At 39.0% G+C, this 21,449-nt stretch overlaps 1 protein-coding gene across 1 annotated transcript in view; it reads left to right on the plus strand.

Moving 5' to 3' along the window:
• The window catches only part of LOC149284271 (protein AF-9-like), a 92,823-nt gene that overhangs the window by 47,915 nt on the left and 23,459 nt on the right, over nucleotides 1–21,449 (plus strand). Inside the window, exons 3-6 of the mRNA XM_089496944.1 lie at nucleotides 7,495–7,577; nucleotides 11,141–11,284; nucleotides 13,222–13,344; nucleotides 15,241–15,852. Coding sequence (XP_089353070.1) covers nucleotides 7,495–7,577; nucleotides 11,141–11,284; nucleotides 13,222–13,344; nucleotides 15,241–15,852 — 962 coding nt within the window. The remainder of the gene's footprint in view (nucleotides 1–7,494; nucleotides 7,578–11,140; nucleotides 11,285–13,221; nucleotides 13,345–15,240; nucleotides 15,853–21,449) is intronic.

Below are 21,449 nucleotides of genomic sequence, written 5' to 3' on the forward strand. Positions count from 1 at the left end.
GTTCATCTTCCAAACTCTTTACTGTTCTGCGATATTCTTCCAGCGTCTTATCTACAGGTTCCAGTCGTGCCTGCCATTCCTCTACTTTGGCATTAAGAAATATTCTGAAGTGCCGGTCTTCTTCGTCCAGCTCTTCACGGCATCTTATTAGTTTCTGCACTTGAAGAATATTGCTGTTTGTTTGCTCGCACAGTTGCCTGATAGCATGATACAAACTCTGTATAGAAATCCTCAATTGCTTGTGTATTTTTGCCAAGAGATTCATAATCTGGGCCATTCTTTCCGAGATTTGGGCCAACAGCTGCTGCTCTGTCCCCAGACTATCATTGTGGGCCCTTAGGATGTTAACGACACCCTGACACTGCTGAAGCGCAGAATCCTTTTCGGAAAGGACAGATTTGTACGATTCCGTCTGAGAGTCAATCTGTCTCTTGATGTCGTCGACTTCATCCAGCCGTTCTTTCTCACATCTGAGCTTTGTGAATTCGGTAAAACATTCTCGATTCTGACGTGATTTGCTCATAAACATTCGTCTCTTAAGGTCATTAAGTTCTAGATCTCTCTGTTTCAACTCTTCCTCCAGGAGTTCTTCACGCTGGAGAGTTGAAGCACTTGATCCAGTGGCAGACTCCATGCTAGCAGGGTAACTACTCTCAATCGCTAGGAGTATCCACGTCTTTGTCTGGCAGAATGCCAGATTTATTTAGCCTGTGCCCTATATTGACATCATATCTTCGCATGACTCTGACAGCATCACTAGGCACAGCCAGTATCTGCACAGCTTGGTGACATCATCGCTTGGCAAAGCCAGAGTCTTCACGTCTTTGTAACGTCATCATCGCTCGGCACAAGCAGTATCTTCATATGCCTTTGTGACAGTCCCATGGGAAAATATTTTTCTTTTAAAATAGTTATCAGCTCCATTAATGTATTATATTATTACAGAAACAAAGGGGAGTATTTAATGTGGATTCAATAAAATGTGTATAAGGTTTCTTGTTTGAATCATACCATTAAATATATATTTATGTTAGCTTTATACATACACACAGATACATATACAGGGCAGGGTGCAGGTGGGTGAGTAAGGGGAGGCAGTGTGTTGGGGTCTAGGTGGGCGAGTAAGGGGGAGGGCAGTGTGTTGGGGCGCAGGTGGGTGACTAAAGGGGAGGGCAGTGTGTTGGGGCAGGCTGTGGGAGGCTTTCTACTTTTTAATAAGACCCTGCTCTTTCTTGTTTGTGGTTGATACTCAAAGAGTTAATCCAGGCAGTAAATGTATGTTCCAGATTGACCCCATTGTAGAATTTGATAGCTATAGCTGCTAAAGACCATCTAATAAACCACTTACAGCACTGCCATCTTTTGAATGATATTTTTTTGTTGTACCCCCTCTACTCACCCCTTACATCAGTAAACTTCCCAATTTTCCCATAAGCTTGTTAATGTGTACCATATGTGCCGGTACTTCGTTCACGGCAGCCTAGAAGTTTACTGGCTGGGCATGGTAGTGCACTTCTCTTTGTTTCTTTTGTGGGCTTTTTTTTTTTTAAATAGCTTCAGATGTTTATTTTGTAAATTAGCACTTATTACTTCTAATAAGGTCATACTATAATGTTGTTTCACTGTAGTGCAGCCAGAAATGTAATTCTCTGTTCTACTGAATGAAGGGCCTGTAAAGAATTACATAAGGTTGTGGAGTCAGAGACAAATGCTTTTTAGGTTGTGGAAATTATGGATGATATTTGAAATATCACTTTATAGTTTCTTGATCTTTGAAGTTTTGTCTCTAGTCACAGGCCATAAATCTAACGCACATCTGATTATGTGTAAGAAATTCTATTCATTCCTATGACCTAGCTGGAGCAGAGGTGAAGGGAGGTGAACACACCTAATGATAACTTCAAAAGGTAACATCGCATTGTTACGGTGGGTTTTAATGACGGCTGCAGTCTTAAGGGCAACAATAATGTGCAGCTATACCTTTGATCTTTAGGACGCGCCTATCAAGTACATAAACATTTGGAAGATTTCCTAAAAGAAAACGGTGCAAATATTTATCAGCTTATGCAGATCAGTGTTCTGTAATGCCCTGACCCCTCAATACTGGACTTTACACATTTAAAGGGCATTGCAGTGTCCACCGAGACATCTTGTTACCCTGACAAAATCATGAGACAATCTGGTTCTCTTAAGAAGCAATTTATTGATGAGCATTTTTAGAAAGCCCAAAAACATATCTTATAATAATAATAGTAGTAGTAGTAGTAGTAATAGTAATAAAAGCAAAGATTTGTATTTTTTATTTCCAGCAAAATTGAATGCATTGCTGCTTCATATGTAGCTTGAGCTTGTTAACAAAGAATAGGGGAGCTCTGCCTTCTTAAATCTATCCCAATATGTAAGTGGTTTAAAGCCTTGTAGAGAACCAAGAAAGGACACATGTAAAATTAGATGTCTCTAGGTAGTTCATAATTATCTGGAGTTGATGGAAATGTTCTTTGGAGAATTCTTTTTGACACATCTTCATTAACGGGACAGTTTCTGGCCCAAGCAGCTTTTGCTGGCATTCGTATTACACATCGCACTAAAGGCATTTGAATTGTAACAAAAGTGTTGTTATAACTGTAAGCATTTCAGATAACCCATGCAACAAGGTCAACAGGAAGTTTGAGGGATATTGTGTGTTTTTTTTTTTTTTCCGGTTTGGAATCATATCAGATATAGACAATAACCCCCCCCCCCCCCCAATAGAATTTCTATATGAGAGTGTATAGAATTGCTGAACTCCTCGAATGGTATGAATGACATTTAAACTGCATTGTTTTGTTTTCTGGTTTGGAGCATGTGCTGCAAATTACCCAGGAGGCACGAGATTCTAACCCATGTTTGTATTATATTTCAGCTTCAGCGGCCGCCTGATTAATATGTTCTCGGACAGGCATATTGCCAGCCTCGGTGAAGTCTTGATATTTTGTTAAGACAGTAGTTCAGATGTTCAGCTTTTTTTGAGATATTCTGTGGTTTTTTTCCTGTACAAAATGTTATCTCTCTGTAAACATGCACACAAGCATTCTAATGATTGAAGTGAGTTTTATTTAATATAGAAGTGGAACAAAAACTACATTCTGGTATGCTACCTAAATCCATAGCGTATTGGCACCGTGTCATTTTCTTCTATAATTGAAGAAGCTTGCAGCAGTATCCTTCAGGCAAGAGCACGGATCTCAATGCAACCTCGCGTAATACATTTTCCTTTACCACCCACAGCAAAAGGCATGTTTGTTGTGAGATTATTAGATGCGTCACCTCCCAGCACAATGACATAGTACCCTCTACTTGGCTCAGCAAGCCATTTCTACACGGTTCAATTATTTTTAAAAGGGAAACGCCACCATGAGTCCAGCCTCTTCTTTTCCTCCCAAATTTAGCATAGTCATGCGTTACGTAGCGTAGGGCAAGGTTGATTAAATAGAATATTTAAGGTAATTCTGTATTTATTTTTTTTGGGGCAAGTTTAGTTGAATAAGGATGTGGTCTCATTTGCTATCTGAGGATCTGAATGAGTTGGTGAAGTCGTTAAACAGGAAAGGATGGAGGGGTTGGTTTATCACGAAAAATGTTTCAGTACATAAGAGCACAGCCCTAGGTCTGGCCCTGGGCAATGCCCCAGCTGCCTTCTCCACATCCACAGTCCTCGCTGCAGAGCCCCAGGATATGACGTCTTCTCCTGGTGCTCTGTGACGACACAGCATCATTTAACGACACAGCATCATTTAACGACACAGCATCATTTAACGCAGTCAATGCAGCATGTGGACAACAATTAAGGTAGAAGACAAGTGTGTCCCAACTGGGATGGTGGCAGATAAGTGGAACAGCCTTACAGAAGAACAGGGAAAGATTAATAGAGTGAGAGGATTTAAGCAGGTTTGGGATTGGCATAAAGCTATGCAGAACATAAGATATCACAAGTCTTGGGTTTCACAGCAAGTAGAAAAAAAACCCCCACACACTTGATAGGCCAAATGCCTCTTATCTGCCATCACATTCTGCATCTCTTAACTCGTTTTAAGCAACCTTTTTTGATATACAATGAGACTGAGTGTTTAGTCAGGTGACCAAATTAAACATACCTTTACTTCCAGAGAAACTAGTATTCCGGTAGGTGCTGGTATTATAACCATTTGTCAGATCTCATGCTGCCATCTACCCTCGCTTCAAGAGTATAGATATTTATAGTGCTTTCTGTTTACCAGTCTGTCCAATTAATATGTTATATGAATACGTTTTATAGTATATACAACAAAGATAACAGTTAAAATACTATCTGGAACTACATATCTGCCGGTGGTTTAATAATTTTCAGAGAACGCATAAAGGGAAATCCCATGCTGGAAAAGATATTTGTGCATAAAATAGAGTACTGTATCTAAGATACCTTTTTACGACATTTTGTCCCATTAATCTGCCCTTTTGTTCATGGAGGCTGCCATTTTTGTCAGTCATGCGTCATGTTTTCCTGCTCAACCACTACATTGAGCTGATTCTTCAAGGCAGTGCTAAGTAGTCTTCTCCTCCAAACACTTTCATTAGTCCAAGTGTCAGGCTGAGTGATTAACAAGGAGCCATTATATTGTGTATTGCAGACAGCGTGATAAGGAGTCAGGGTGTTTGTCTAGTAGATTGGCTTAGGATAACAGAGTTTACAAATGACCAAAATGCAGCTGCCTGAAAACCATTATATAATCCAAAAAGCACAACTCTTTTGACAGGAGTCGGTACGGTGTCAGACGATTCCCGTTTAAACACACTACACCTAGGCTCCTGAGGTTGGAAAATCATTCACAAATTTGCTCATTGGTGCACTTTGGAACACTTGAAAGGCTGATCTGTTTATGAATGGGGAGATTTATTTGCCATATCTGATCATATGTCCGAACAGCCCCACTTCAGCATGCTATCGCTTTACGACATGCTCACAAAGGATCACTCTTATCAGATAACAAGTAATCTCAGTAAAACCCCATAAATACTCTGTTCTATGAATCAGAATTTTCTGATAGGTTTTTGGGATGTCTGCCAACCCCCGCTTTCTCTGTTTAATAAAACAAAGGCTTAGTGTGATAAGCCTCTGCTATATAAAATACTGACTGCCTTTGTGTTGGGTAACTTGCCCTCCTTTCGGGGCATGCTTGGCTGTGAAACTGTTAAACCTGGTCTTATAGATGTCGGCATTACGTTACAGAAATCACCGCGCTGCTTTCGTAGGACTAATAGGGGTTGGCATCTGTAGCTCTATGTTCGGATAATCTCAAAACTGGAAATTGGTGTATTAAAATAGACTTTATATTTTAAGAATCTCGTTAGAGCCAACGTAATAGACAAGAACATCCATTGTAAAAAAAATAAATAAAAAAAAATTGGTTCTTATTTTAGTAAACCTTGTGTTTTACCTATGCGTTCATTTAATTGACAAACCAACTGGCTACTCGGTCAGTCTGAATCACTCCAGTTATTAAACTGCTCATTGTAGGCATTGTCTAATCCAGTACCACAATTATTACTTTTTGCTTTGAGAGTTTCACTAATAGCAGATGTACAGTATCTCACAAAAGCGAGTAGACCCCTCACATTTTTGTAAGTATTTTATTATACCTTTTCATAAGAAATGTCACTCTGCTACAATGTAAAGTAGTGAGGGTACAGCTCTGTATAACGGTGTACATTTACTGTCCCCTCCAAAATAACTCAACACGCAGCCATTAATGTCTAACATCTTGGCAACAAAAGTGAGTACACTAAGTGGAAATGTCCAAATTGGGCCCAAAGTGTCAATATTTTGTGTGGCAACCCTTATTTCCCAGCACTGCCTTAACCCTCTTGGGCATGGAGTTCACCAGAGTTTCACAGGTTGCCACTGGAGTCATAAAAACTATGATTGAGAAAATTTAGTTTTTTGTTTTTTTCCAGTTATCCCTTAAATACCCCATATGCCACTCTGCCCCCCCCAGATATCCCTTATACACCCCTATATGCCAAGCAGCCTCCCTGATATGCCTTTTAACCCCATATATGCCTCCAGAAAACCATTATACCATTTGCTCTGAAGAAAAAAAAAACTTGTCTTATAATCAAGCAAATACTGTATATCTGTAGGGAATATATCAAAAACATTAAGATAGCAAACCTCAATGGACTCTTTGATTTCATTTGGAATTATAGATGCCTGTGTGGGAAAGGCTTGTTAATCACAGCCGCCAGTCTTTTCACACAAATAGGTCTCTTCTTTATTTCCTATATGAGTAATTCCAGACCACTGGGACAGGGATGTTTTTACATGGTGGCTAATCTGTGTATTGGAGATTTATGGGAATATGGGACTCCCAAAGGTATTATAAGGATGCAATTCCCAAACCAGAGTGCCTTTTTTAACTTTCTTCGAATATAGAATTTGATGGAAAATCTGGCTGTTATTGATCATCGAAGTATATATAATTGTTGAGGTCCATATGTACGTGGCCAGGTTACAGCAGAGACTAGATTGGAAAAATGTAAAAGCACATGCAATTTCTACAATCCCTCAGTCGGATGTGAGATATACCATGGTGGGTAGCTTCAGTAATCACATTCGATACTGTCTACAGTTTACCTGCTGCATTCAAAGACTGATCAGCGGCTTCTTACAGATCTGATCTATTATCTGTTCCAAGTTCCTGTAAGGAGCAGAATGTTGTAGATGTGTGATGTTTGGCTGCTGGACCATAGTGAAGAAACAGACGTTTCATTCTGTAGGGACCACTAGAGAGCTTTGATTGCTCTTTACTGTATTCTATCATTACTTACCCCCTTCCTTCATCGAGTCCATTGCTTTGACGACTTCTGTGTTATGTGTTTAAAACCTGCTCAGCCGCTATTTGTAAGTGTTGGTGATTCATTTAAACAGAGATAAGTAGCCCTGGAACAAGACTTTTTTAATATTTTAGAGCAGACCGAGACTGAAGGGCTTCCGCGCAGCAAAAGCAACCAAAACCCAACTGATCGGCGACACCGTGTGTTCTAATGAAATGAATACTGGTCAGAATTCATACCATAGTTATCAAACTGCTGTTCTTATACCCAAACTCTTATGTATCATTGACTCAGAAAAGGTTACCAAGGTTAATTAAGTTATGCTTTAATAGAATCTATCTCTGTGCATGACTGAAGTTTGACAGGCATCTTTTGTGTGGGGCTGACCTTTTTGAACCATGTTCTCACTTTGTACATTCTGTAGAATGATCATCCATCCCTGAGGTACATTTTATATTCTAGCAAAATGTAGTGTAATCTCTTTAATATAGTGATTTCTTTTATTATGATACGATGTGTTATGGATGTTTCTGCATGTTGGAGAGTTGGCTATGTAGAAAATATATCAAATTATCAAACATATGACTAATAGTTTAGCTCAAAGTCTGTCCATTCTAACGCTGTTTACCGTATTTGTTTTTCCAGTCTGCAAAGATCCACCGTACAAAGTAGAAGAGTCGGGATATGCCGGTTTTATTTTGCCAATAGAAGTCTACTTTAAAAATAAGGTATGGTCATACTTACTCTGCAGAGCATATCCCTCGAAAGCCTTTCGCTCTGATTAAATCTAGGGCTGTTGTTGTTGCCGTCCAGGTTTTGAATGTTGACAGTTTGCTTCCATACATGTATTATCCTCACTATGTTACTCATTTGTGTGGAAATTTCCTGAGTGTATAGGATGAAGAACTTTATTCTTTATTTTTAGCTGAAAGAAATACTGTCTGTAATGTACGTATAAAAATAAAAAAAGGAAAAAAAAAAAATAAAAAAAAAATAAGGTATGGTGCTTTATAATTGATGTTTACTGTGACTCGACTAACGTGTACGATGATGATGACTTGTACCCAAAGAAATAAACAAATTTTGAAGCACCAATTGGGACTGTAAACTGTAATATAAATATAATACAAACAGAAGATTCATGTAGCATGTTTCAACCTGAGTTGCGCAACCTCCGAAATCCATTAATGCTGGTTTTAAGAAATGTGTAGCTCTATAAGATTAAATCATCGAGGTGATATGCTGTATCACTGATTTGTTGACTTCTGTTTACAGTTATTCATTATTCTATTACATATACAGCCAGAGGCGTATCTACTGAAAATAGCGCCTATGGCAAGCACTGAAATTGCGCACCTGTCCAAATATCTAAAACCCATTTACTAGCCCCTGCTGCCCATATATATATAAATATTAGTCCCTGCTGCCGATAGCAGGTATAGATCAACACACAAACCCAGATAAATTGAAATTCACTTGTGATCTCAGCACTGAAGGTATATATCAAATAAACAGAATCAGACATACAAATCTTGTATTTGCAGGTATACAATAAATATATGAAACGTAGCATCGCAGGTATAGATTAAATACATGGAAACAGCATTGCAGGTATTAATCAACTGAATAAGACATATTAACCCTGTATTTGCAGGTATACATAAATAATGTATGGAAACATAGCATAGCAGATATGGATCTACATAATAACACAAAAACCCAGCTTTGCAGATATAGATCAATTGGAATTCACATAAAAACACGGCATTAAAGGTATATTTAAAACCCCCTAAATTACAGGCATAGATCACAGGTTGCACACCCCAAAGCCAGCCCTGGCGTCCACACTGCCCACATAGAACCTGACCAGCACCCAGATAACACACATTAGATTTGCAATCTTTGTCCCCAAATAGCCCAGCACAAGTCAACTTTGTCCCCAAACAGTCCGGCCTGTGCCATCTTTGTCCCATATACACCCTGCCTGTGCCATCTTGGTCCCCAAGGCTCAAACCTCCTGCTAGTGCCATCTTTGCCCTTCCACAATTATACATCTATGAAACACAAACACTTTTACAGTCACTCACTAATTCACACTTTAATTCAGACAACTCATCCACACATTAACTCATGCTCCCCTTCATTCACACAATGCATCCACACATTAATGCACACTCTTTACTTATATCTACCCCCTCTCCCTCCCCTATCACTTTCTACCCCCCTCTCCCTCCCCTATCACTTTCTACCCCCCTCTCCCTCCCCTATCACTTTCTACCCCCCTCTCCCTCCCCTATCACTTTCTACCCCCCTCTCCCTCCCCTATCACTTTCTACCCCCCTCTCCCTCCCCTATCACTTTCTACCCCCCTCTCCCTCCCCTATCACTTTCTACCCCCCTCTCCCTCCCCTATCACTTTTTACCCCCCTCTCCCTCCCCTATCACTTTCTACCCCCCTCTCCCTCCCCTATCACTTTCTACCCCCCTCTCCGTCCCCTATCACTTTCTAACTCCCTCTCCCCCCCTAGCCACTATATACCCTCCCCCCCCCTAGCCACTATATACCCTCTCCCCCCCGGCCATTATATACCATCTCCCCCCCCTGGCCACTATATACCCCCTCCCCCCCGTAGTTCTCTCACCTTGAAGTCCAGCGACGGGAGCACTATGCTGCTGTCATCCTGCACCGCTCGTTGGTGCCCGCTGCTTCACTGCTGAGCGCCGTAATATGACGTCATATTTCGGCGCCCAGCAGTGAAGCAGCGGGCACCAGCGAGCGGCTTTTAAACGTTGTCTTCTTTTTTTTGATGCCGGGGAGAACGAGGGGCGCCGAGCGGTTGCTAGGCGCCCCTCTCTCCTCCGCATCAAAAAAAAAAAGACAGCGTTTAAAAGCCGCTCGCTGGTGCCCGCTGCTTCACTGCTGGGCGCCGAAATATGATGTCATATTACGGCACTCAGCATGAAATGCCGGCGCCAGGACCAGAACGGAGGTAGAGGCCTCGTGGAGGAGAATGAGGGGTGTCGAGCGGTTGCTAGGCGCCCCTCTCTCTCCTCCGCATCAAAAAAAAAAGACGGCGTTTGAAAGCCGCTCACTGGCGCCCCCGTCAAATGGCGCCTATGGCACGAGCCATAGGTGCCATACCCTAGATACGCCTCTGTATTCAGCAAAGCCTCAGCACAACAGTGATATAAATGCTGATATGCCCTGTATGGCCAAACAGTTAATGGCATTGTGTGCGTATGCATTTAAAACCTTCATATACCTATAAACGGTTTGATCGATAAGCTAAGCGTATGCATTATTTAATGTTTCTCTTTTGCTTTTAACAATCCTGTTTTAAAAAAAACGATTATTCACACTCATCCAGTTGCACAGAGATAAGAAAATGCACTAAGTATAACCCTGAGTATTTCTTAGAGCATTATGGTATAAGTTGGTTTTGTGATGGTTTGAAGATCTATAAAATAGAATATTTGACCATTAACTACAGCTGATCACCAGCTAAAACATGGCGCTTAGCAAGCAGACATACATAAGCATGTATGTAATTTAATGGATAGTTTCATTTGCCTTTAGTAAGGCAACTAGTGTGTTACAACACCTGGTATTACATCTTCGTAGGGTAAGTTAACTGTGGTGTTATAATATAAACTCTTCAACTAGATTAAAATACAACACAGATGTCTATTGGACTACATGGTATGTTTCTTTGAAGAAGGGATGAAGAAGGCATGAGATATGATGTGTGATTTATAAAGGTGTCAATGGTACAATAGCTAGAGGGGTGGACTTGCAATTGCAGAAAAACTGGGGGGGGGGGCTTGCACCAATATATAAATGGGTTGGCAGCTAAATTGGACATCAAGATGGACATCTGTGGATATAAAGGTCATTTGAGCCTTACGCCAACAAAATGACCCGTCTCATCTGAAGAGACAGCATCACATCTACAACATAAGTATACGCAAAGATTAGTAATATACATTTTTGTTGGGATATATGTATTCTTTTGCTGCAAGCACATTTTAGATATTGCTAAGACTTATAAATTATCCCCACAGTTCTCAAAGTGCACCTGTCACATATACAATATTTTTCTTTCGAGATGCTTGTCAGGACCGTCAAGTACAGATACTTGCTGTAGTGTGTGTGTGTAATGTGTGTCTATGGAGGTTTTCTTACACATTAGTTATAATCTTATTGAAACAAAAGATTGATTTGTGTTGGTATTCATAACTGACGGTGCTAACATTAAATCGCCTGCATTGTTGATGTCTTCTAATCCATTAGGAAGAGCCTAAGAAAGTCCGCTTTGACTACGACTTATTTCTGCACCTTGAAGGTCATCCACCTGTAAACCATCTCCGTTGTGAAAAACTCACTTTTAACAATCCCACAGAGGAGTTCAGGCGGAAATTGCTAAAGGCCGGAGGGGTAAGTGGGCATGTTTCGTGAGAAATAGGTTGGCGTCTTCGAGTCCGCAGGAGAACCCAGTCATCTGTTCTAGGAAAAAAAAAATGTTAATCCACAAAAGATGACAATGAAATTTATACAGCTTTTTAATCTTAATGATTAGCAGTTGTTAAAATGATATATAAGCTGCGTTTCCAGTCTGCGTCTGTAACACTGACACAGTGCATTGCAGACCTGGATCTCACTGTCTGCTTCCACGACTTGACCCACCTGCGCCGTGCCATTATGGGTTGGTGTATTCTCATATCGAAGAGGTAGATTTCTTTCTGAGCTTTGTGAAAAGAAACCCTGCATGTTCACTATCAGCGGCATTTACGTGGAGGGTTTCTCCTGGAAGGTGGTGGGGAAACCTGAGTGTAAAAAATCTTGACACAACATATTCTTTAATCTTTTAGATGTGAAGAGCACTTACAAAAGCCCTTTATGTAACTGAAATTGTAACACATTGTCATGCCTGCAGTTAAGATAGACCAGACTGAGCAGGGTATTTAGGAAGGAGGGGATTTTATGAAATGTCATTGAGGGGTTTATGGAAATGCAATAAATTGTGCTTTTACTGGGGTATTTAATGCAGGGTTAGGGTGATAAGGAGTGCCTATTGTTTGAGAAAGGACAGGTGAGCAAACAAATCTGGCTTTCTCAGACTAAAGTACAAAGTACATAGAACGCCAGGGCATTTTCCATCAGCCTTTTGAGGTTAATGGTTTCCCCACAAAGGAAATGAGCAACCGAACTCCTAGCAGAATACTTCACCTTGTGTGAGCACATTCTAATGAAAGGGGTGATTAATTGGCCTATATTAAGGGACTTTGGGACTCACTGAAAGATTAGCGTGATATAAATCATCAGTGGCCTATAATAAAATAGTGCAGGAGGTAATCTTGTATGTCAGACTGGCTGTCCTTAATACCATTAACCCTGTTTTAATGAACATGCACTTAGACTTAAGCATCATAGTCACATCACATTTACAATTTGTGTCTTTTGACTATGAAAATATTTTACCGTTTCTGCTACATGTACATCTTGGAAATATGAATATTGCAAGCTACATTATTACTATTTTCTGAGGTTCTATCACCATAAAATATATTCTGCTTTTTCACCTTGTAACAGTGGGATGATTTCACGCTTGACTGGCTTCAAGCTTAAGTCACTTTGTGGCCAATAGAATGCCAAGCTTGCTAGTGTGAGACGGCATTCGATTAGAAAATATTATTTAAAAAAATGATTTAAATTATAGGTATTTTGGCTACAAATATTCTGCTAGCACCCCTTTTAATAAGACTTGGATGGAGGGACGTTTCAAAACCTAAGCTTCAAAGATTAGCAAACACTACCTACTCACTGAGAAGTTTTCCTTAATTTACATATTTCATTAAATTTACCCAATTTTCTATACTAATCTCTGCTTCTCATTTCTGGTGCATTTCTTTTCCTACCACAATTAGACCATGGGCTATAAATGAACATAAATGCCCGTTTCCTGTGGTTGGTATTGTATATAGTATGATATGGTTCTGCTTGGTTAATACAAGCTTGGAGCTGTAAACTCATTTAAAAAAAAGAGTCATATAAATAATATTTATCTTTCCTTGGTTCACAGAACAGTAAAAAATGGTGTAAAAAAAATGTAGATTAGATTTCTCAGTATGACAAACGTATACTATAATCTTAATTGGAAACACTGTTCCAGTTTCTAAATAATTGCAGTTGTGTGATACTTGGGTCACAAGGGCAGAATCGTAGGCCAAATAGTGGTCTGTGACATAACATATTAGGCCCAGGGTCGTTTGTAAGGAGAACATTAATTTGCTGTGTATTGTGACCATTACCCAGTTTTGACATATTGCAGATGTAAATAGTATTGTGTGCCTGTCCTTTGCTCATTTCTTCAGATCATGGTTATGTCAGAGGGATCATCCTTCTCTTCGGGCACTAGCCTTCATCTCCCCAGCCTTCCCAGCAACTCCTTATCATTCTCAGATGCAAAGAAGTGCAAACCATCTCATGGATCCAAGGTAAGTTTGAACATAATCACCAGACATAAGTAAATTTGCTTGGAATTGTTTCAAGTCAAGTGCTCTGGCCATAAGACCACACAGAGACCCCAAATCAGTCAGAAATAAAAGTACACCAGGTGATAGTGTATATGTGTGAAATCTGATGAAGATTTAGAAGGGTCGAAACATAATCACTAATGGAGTTAAACCCACAAAATTGAGTAATAGTTGTGTTGGGCATTACTTTTCCCCACTTTTTTAGTAAGACACTTGATCATTTTAGAATTATAGTAATGCCTCATTGAAGAAAAGACAATGATATAATCTGACAATGCAAACTAGGCTAAATGAACTTATGTATTTACTTTTAATTTAAATAGTGATATCTCAATGTACTTTATAAATTCGTTTTAACAAGCTATAAAGATAACATAGTGTTTGATTTGTAATTTTAGATTTAAAGAGCTATATTTTTGCCACTTTAATATAGAACATACGTAACACGGTTCTTTAAAGAAAAAAAAAATGCCCATGTTCTATTCCCATAAGCCATGCTCTATTTTTTTCTACCACCGTCCTAGTGTTTCCTCCGCTTTATGGTCTTCCTCTTGAACCAAATTAGCTTTTCGATCCAACCTCCAGCCTTGATGTTACGGGGTTAACGCAGAGAAGTCAATAAGCTGAGCTTGCATCTGGAATTTACAATTAATTAAAACAATATTTCTTTATGTGCAAGACACCAGAACACGTTGCCTCTCTTCAGTGCATGAAAATAATTAGTACAGCAACAGCCAGTAAACCTGCCAACTATAACAGAAACTGAAAAGTACACAGCAGAAAAACAATATCGTTTTATATCCGTCATTAATTAATAGCACTATATCCAAATGTGTCTGAGGTTGCTTTGTATTGGATGATGTAAGAAATGGAGGTATCATACAGAAAGTTTTCTGGTAGTTCAATGCACTGCATTAAAAGATGATGTTCCACCTACTCTTCTGAATACTTTGGAAGTAAATGCTGCATGAGAAGCATCAATACCCCAATCTATCGCAAAGTAATTCTTTGAAATAGTTTAATTTTGCCACAGATTTATTTCTGGGAACAATTGTCTTATGAAGCAGGTACTTATTGATTATTGTCCTATAAACTGACATAATGTCCCTTTCAAATCAACCATGTCCCATCTTCTAGCCATGTTTCATCCAAATAACTTATGTCCCCCCCCCAGTCCAAGTTTGTTTTTCACCCTTGAGACTATTTTAACAATACCTATCCCAGCATATACGGTACTTCTCTTGTTTTTGTTTCTTTCTTTAGGCATATGGAGGAATATGTGCTGAAGTTGTCCCCTAAATTGTATTTGTTGTAGGAAATTGTTATGTTAACACGCATGCCCTGGAATACACACAGCATATTCCAAACGTGTGTGTTTAAAATGTATATACATTCCCACAGACATGCATTTTGGATTTTCTATCAGTACATATGCATCCACAGGAACAGGAAATCAAAAGTGCTTCCTGAACTAATTGTTTTCCTTTCAATTATTAAAACATTCTTGATGCATGTTGCTTAGCAAGGAAATTTGTGTACTGCTATATTAGGTATAGTACAATAATATATATACGGTGTATGTATATATATATATATATATATATATATATATATATATATATATATATATATATATATTCTTAAATTTTTTCTGTGTCAGTATTGGGCTAAATACCAGCCTATTTCTCTTAAATATATCTGCCATAAAAATGTTGTGTATAATCCAAACACTACCCAATTTACTGTAAATCAATTTTAACAATGTGTCTGTTTTTTGGGTAAAGGAAAATGAATAGAAGTACATGTATTCCGCATGCTTGTGCACTGTGCAAACTGAAGCCTGTTTTGGTTTTACAGGACCCCAATAAACTTGTTAGTATTAACACTAGCAGTAACACCAGTAGCAGCAGTGTTGGCTTGTCAAAACCCCACAAGTCTTCAAAGGAGCACAAGGAAAAATCATCAAAGGACTCAAAAGAGCATAGAAGTGCCTTCAAAGAACCTTCCAGGGAACATACCAAATCTTCCAAAGATTCCTCCAAAAAACCCAAAGAAAACAAACCACTAAAAGATGAAAAAATTGTCCCTAAAATGGTCTTTAAGGAACCTAAGCCCATGTCTAAAGAGTCCAAGTGTGAGAACAATAATATTCTTACAGTATCGAGTGGACACCAGCAAGAGAAAAAACTGTCTAGCAAGAGACCACCACTCATAGACTCCGAGGATCCGCTCTCCAGCAAAAAGAGGAAAAGCAGCTCAGACTCATCACTTAAAGGTTTTTCTAATTCTTCACTGCTGACACTATCTTCTGAAAAAAAAACCCTAAAAGACAAATCTCAACCTAAACCTGGAAAGGTAAAAGTTGAGAGTGAAGTCCTAGATAAGAAGAAAGTTTCCTTACCCCCTTTTGAGGACATTGTGGATCCCAATGACACAGATATAGAAGATAACATGTCATCCAAATCGGAGGTATTTCAAGTTATTTTGCTTGTTTTGGTATATTGTCAATTCTAGAGGTGTGAAGGCTTTTGAAAGGTTTGTTTTCATCACATCTGCTCCGATTTACAGCATTTTGATGCTACTGAGATATGTTTGAGCATGGAACTTCTGGATTTAGGGATTTTATCAGAACAGGCATAGGTTTTCAGCTTTGAACCTATCATCAAATTTTGTTACCAGCTGTTTTCTCTTTATTCCATATTTGTTATAAATGGAATAGAACTAGTCATTCTTCGAGCATCTGCTTTATCATACTAAGAGCTCATCTGTGGGTGATACTAAGATTTCCTTTATGCATTTCGCTCTGCATGCTAGATTTTCAAGTTTCTTACTCTGTGTCTTCCCACCAATGTTTTTATGGTGTTTTTGATTTATTGATGTTCACACAGCAAATATTATTGCTTTAGCCAATGTCCTCAGGCTTGGTCCTGGTCATTCCCCTCTTCTGTGTCCATAAATGTCCTTCAGTCCTTCCAGTAAAAGATACAGAAACGTGCAGTACGTAACCACTTATTCATAACTACGAGGCAGTGGACTGTTACATCATGCATGCTGTAATATTGTACTATATATAATGCAGTACAAGGGCTCAGAAGCAGACCATGAATGTCTATTGAGTGGAAGCTGATGCTAGAGCTGAGTATGGTCTGTGCATTATCGTTGGGGTAACAAAGAAATAAGAAGCAGGCTATATACTTGCCAGGTAATGTCCTTCTGCAAAGGATTTTGGTCATTTGGAAAGCTGTGAAAGTACTCAACAACTAGATTTCCAGTGCAACCTTTACCGTTTCTAAAGTTCATGACAGTCAATGAATTATTAGATGCCTTTTTGTATGTGTAGAAATCAGAGTGATGCAAGATATGAATTGATTTGTGATTGGTACTGCCAGGATTGTTTGCAGGTCGCCATCAGACAGTTTGGGGCCTCCTCCCCAGTTGAAAACACACACACACACACACACACACACACACACACACACACACACACTTTTCTCTCCTCATCTTTTATGGTGGCAAAAACAGCACAGGCAGGTGGTTTCATGGCAAAGATGGCACAGACAAGCTGGTAAAGATGGGACTGGGGTGCATTATAACTTTTTTCTGGAATGCACCTTAACTTATCTTATTTGCAGCATTTCTCAACCACCTTGTTGCCATTCTTGTATCACGGAGGGCCCCTCCTCCAGCCCCCTAGTACCGGATTTTTTTTTTCTTTTCTAAAAAAAAATAAAAAATGGAGGGAGAATTTCTCTCTCTCTCCGAGTTGGCCTCCTGGACAGCTGGGCTCCTTACAGCTGTAATAGTTGTACAACCCTGATGGCTGTTGCTCTGGTTGTGTAAGGTTTTCTTTCTGCTTAGGCGTCTAACTACAATGGGTAGTCGTTCTAGGTCATCTCTGCAGGGCTGTGGCGTGAACAGTAGTAAATTGTGTACTCACAGCCCAGATATGAAATAAACTTGACTTATACACGTGTAGCATTAGTGCAGGGGATGAGTAGATTTACATAAATACATTTATTGCCCCAGGAAACATTCAGTATATATTTCTGCCAGCCCTGCATTATGTAATGTTACTGATTTAAAAGAACCTCAACTTCCTAAACCACAATTTTATGGAAGATATTTTTAGTTGGTTTTTTTTTCTATGACCAAGAACCTTTCATATGTTTCCAATAGTCACATAGATACCCTTACTGAAACAATCCGAGCGGAGAGCCCGCTCTGTTTGCTTTTATTTGAGACACGTGTACTTGATTTTCTGTTTGAAAAAGACCTTTTCTGAGATCCACGACCTGGTGAAATAAAAGAATCTCTTTGTCAATATTTGGATTGTGGAAACAAATTCTTAGCTGTGGTTGACACATGATGAATAATGATGATGTGATTAAATATATAAAGTGTCCCATCTTGGATATTATAACAAGTATGCTGTCAGTGAATGCATTTCGTGGAACTAACGAGATTTCTGTTACGGACATTTGCATGGATGTTTGTTTTGTTGGCTTGAAATACGGTATGTTTGAGTATATGTTTACATGCTTATGTTCCTACATAGGTGTCATTTGCAAATGTCATAGTGTGTAAGTCTCACATTAATAATAGCCATGTACACGTTTGTAGCTATATATGGGGGATACAATTCTTGTATGTGTTATAGTGGATGTATCTTTTTTTCATAGAGCAATCGTTTTGTGTTGATTTCTATTCGGATACTAATCTCGAATTAATTGCCCTTCTTTGCCCCTAGAGACACACTTGTCCATTTTCTTAATTTTTCATATGAAGTTACTACGGCTATGAGGACAACAAAAACAAGCAACTGGGCACATTGATGTTATTCAGGACACTAGTTAGCTGTGCTTTATAAAGCACTATTCTAAGTTGTTAAGAACTGATTTGTATGTGAAATTGTTAAATATTTTATTGTTCTTTTCACGTAGTGCAGTCACAGTATCTTTTGGTGCAAGGTTGGTTTTAGCTTTTTCAATAGTACGTTGATGCCTGTAGGAGTGGGAGAATGGAACCATTTCTTCCCTTTAGTGTCTGAGTAAGAGCTTTACGTAGAATTGTAATAGAATTTCTTATTACTTAGGTTTTTTTTGCCATAAGCTATCACATTTACTCGCACTTTGTGAATGACGTTGTGTGTGTGTATAAATATAAACTAGGCAAGGGCAGCTTATCTACCAATAATAATTACAACTACATTCTGAAAGATGCAGAGCATGTGAAAAGTTGATAAGATAAACATGGCTTTTATGGTGCCCATTTTCAATATATAGAGATCTGTTGCTCTCCAAATGCAATTCCATCATTCCCTAGAGATGTTATTTAACCCAATAATAAGTCATATAGGAAAACCATCTGCAGAAAATCAATAGTCACTGAGGACGCATGAAATTCCTCGGCATAACTGAATGTTCTGTTTACGACTGGAGGCCTTTCCTGTGTCTGCTTCTGATCTGAAGAGACGGTATGAGCGTTCCTAACCTCACAGTGTAGGTCGTATGAGACTGTTTTAACTGTCATTCTATTCGATGGGCACTCCAGGGTCCCAGCAAGCCCTCTAAACAAGTAATTAAACTAATCAAACCCTTACCTTAGGGAGAAAATGCAGATTGGTTCAGATGATTCTCGACACTAATTGGCCGCTCAAACTTCTTGCACATGTACACAGGGGTTTCAACAGACCCCCGTAGTGTTAACCGAGCCAGCACTGGAGCTGACTTGCAGAACGGATATAATGTCCATGGAGAATAGCCGGGGGTGGGGGGGTTTGCAGCAGCCAAGTGCAAATGGGGGGCTTCTTATGAATCCCCCGATGTATTTTCAAGAGATAGGTCGCATACATTTAAAGGGACTGCTCAGCTATCATATGTCCTAAAGGGCATATTTATCAATATCCTAAAGAGCATATGATGGCTGGAATGTCCCTTTGCATATAGCTCCATCTTTATAGTCTATGCCATAAAGAGTTGTTTCCACTATATATGAGCCTATAGTGAAGCGTCTCCAGTGCACTGTACATTGGTTTCCAGTATTCTTCTTGGCTACAGTAAATAAAGCATTGTGGGATAGACTGTATAGTGTGGGCATTCGCTTGCTTTCTGTATACAATACACAGAAGAGTAAGGTTTTCCTCCTGTCACCGCAACCACTTTAGTAGAAATCTTACCAGCAGTACATTGTTCAAAGAAATTACACTAAAATGCCTGTAGAATGGGCTCTCGCTGATCGTTTTATAGGCGCTCGGATTAAGGCCCATTTTAAAGGTGGCCCATTAGTACCTTTTTTAGGGATCCCCGTAAAATGGCACTTTGCATCTGGCAAAAGAGACTTATTAATTTGGCTTAAGATGAAATGTGCAGAAATCTTTTTGAATCCCTCAGTGGTCTTGTAAAACCTTCAAGAATTTTTAAAGCCACAAATCCCACTGCTTAACTAGGGCAGGCAGCCAAAGTAAGATCCTATCAGGTAATGTTCTCTCTCTTTCAAAACGTAATCATAATGCCATACAAATCTTAATGATGTGATGTTTTGAAACAAGTAATAGTTTATAGCGTAGCAAACCCCCCCCCCCGGACTGAAATCATTGGTGCATACATGCAAACCCCCCCCCCTTTGCAATGTATGAGTCGATATTGTATGGGACCATGCATATGCACATTTCTTTTTATTGACTAAAATACATCTCTGTTGTTCTAAAAATAATAATAATAATAATAAAATCTACCATGTCTGTTTTATTCCAAATGACAATTGTCATTGCCACTAACATTCCAATATTACCCTGATTGTAGTGAGCAGTGTTTCCTTTAATAGGACAACCTTTATATTTTGAATTCATTGTTTAAAATAAATTTTACCATAAATATTAGAATGCTTAATTTACTTTATTACTAATTTATGTGAGTATTTTTTTTTAGTATTTAATGTTGCACAACACTTTGTTTATTTTGTATTTGTTACGAAGAAAAAAGCTTAAGGGAGGTTTTAAGAGCCACTGAATAATACCTCCACGTCTACTTTGTTCTCAGTGGAAAAAGGAAATATATATTTTCCTTCTCCGAGTGAATTTAATTTGCCTTGGCAACGTCCTCTTAAGAGTAGATAAAATTCTGCAAGTAAAACATAAAATACACAGCCAAGTCAAACAAAATCCTAAACATGACGGCTGGACTTGATTTATTCCTACGCAACAGAACCTTATGTGACTTTTTCTTTGTGAGTTTAATGAAATATTGTTTAAAAAAATCATTAATGCAGTTTTTTAATGGAATTATTTTACAAGACCCTGGTGTATCTAACTTAATTTACAAGCATAAATATGACTAGGTTGCCCAGCATGGCTCGTTAACAGACTCAATGTGTCAAGAACTCTGTGGTATAGATGCTGTTTTCACCTTGGTGCACACAAAGAGAACAAGAGACCACACTACCTTTTTTGTCTTGGAGGGCTAAAAATGAGATCCATATCATTATCCAGGATGAGGGTAAAAAAAAAAAAAGGTTTGATTTATTGAAAACTCCATTTGACTAATGGTTTGTTCCTCCGAAGCATGTATTGATGTCCTGGTGTATACAGTGCTTTGTTATGACAGCAGCTGCATTCTGTGAGCACAAAGACCATACCTGCTGTCTAAGCGGGAATTATGGCCAGTCCTTATTGCTGTAGAAGAATGTCACCAGACTGCAGGAAACTTGACAGTGCCCTTGCATATGGTTATGTATATTAGAAAGGATTAAGGCACGCAGCTGTCAACATTCAGGTTGGGCATGATTGCAGAAGGAAACTGTCACCCTGCTCAGCAATTACGTACTCTATAATATAAATTATACATCCTTTCCATACCTCACTTCCTTCTCTGTCTTTCTCTTTGAAACCCTTTGCTTGAAGAGCTCTCTTCTTGTCTGCCTCATTAGGACAGAACACTGAGAGAAGATGAGAGGCAGCTTTTCCGCCTGTAAGTATCTGCGATGCCGCAGTGACATTGCAGGAGTCTTCTGTAACTAGGGGAGCATGTTCTTTAGAAATGATTTGGTGTGGTGGCACCACTTTCTAAGTG

Source organism: Sceloporus occidentalis, unplaced genomic scaffold (genome assembly GCF_023333645.1).
Source record: "Sceloporus occidentalis isolate IW3139 unplaced genomic scaffold, rSceOcc1.0.p SCAF_96, whole genome shotgun sequence".
NCBI lineage: Eukaryota > Metazoa > Chordata > Lepidosauria > Squamata > Phrynosomatidae > Sceloporus > Sceloporus occidentalis.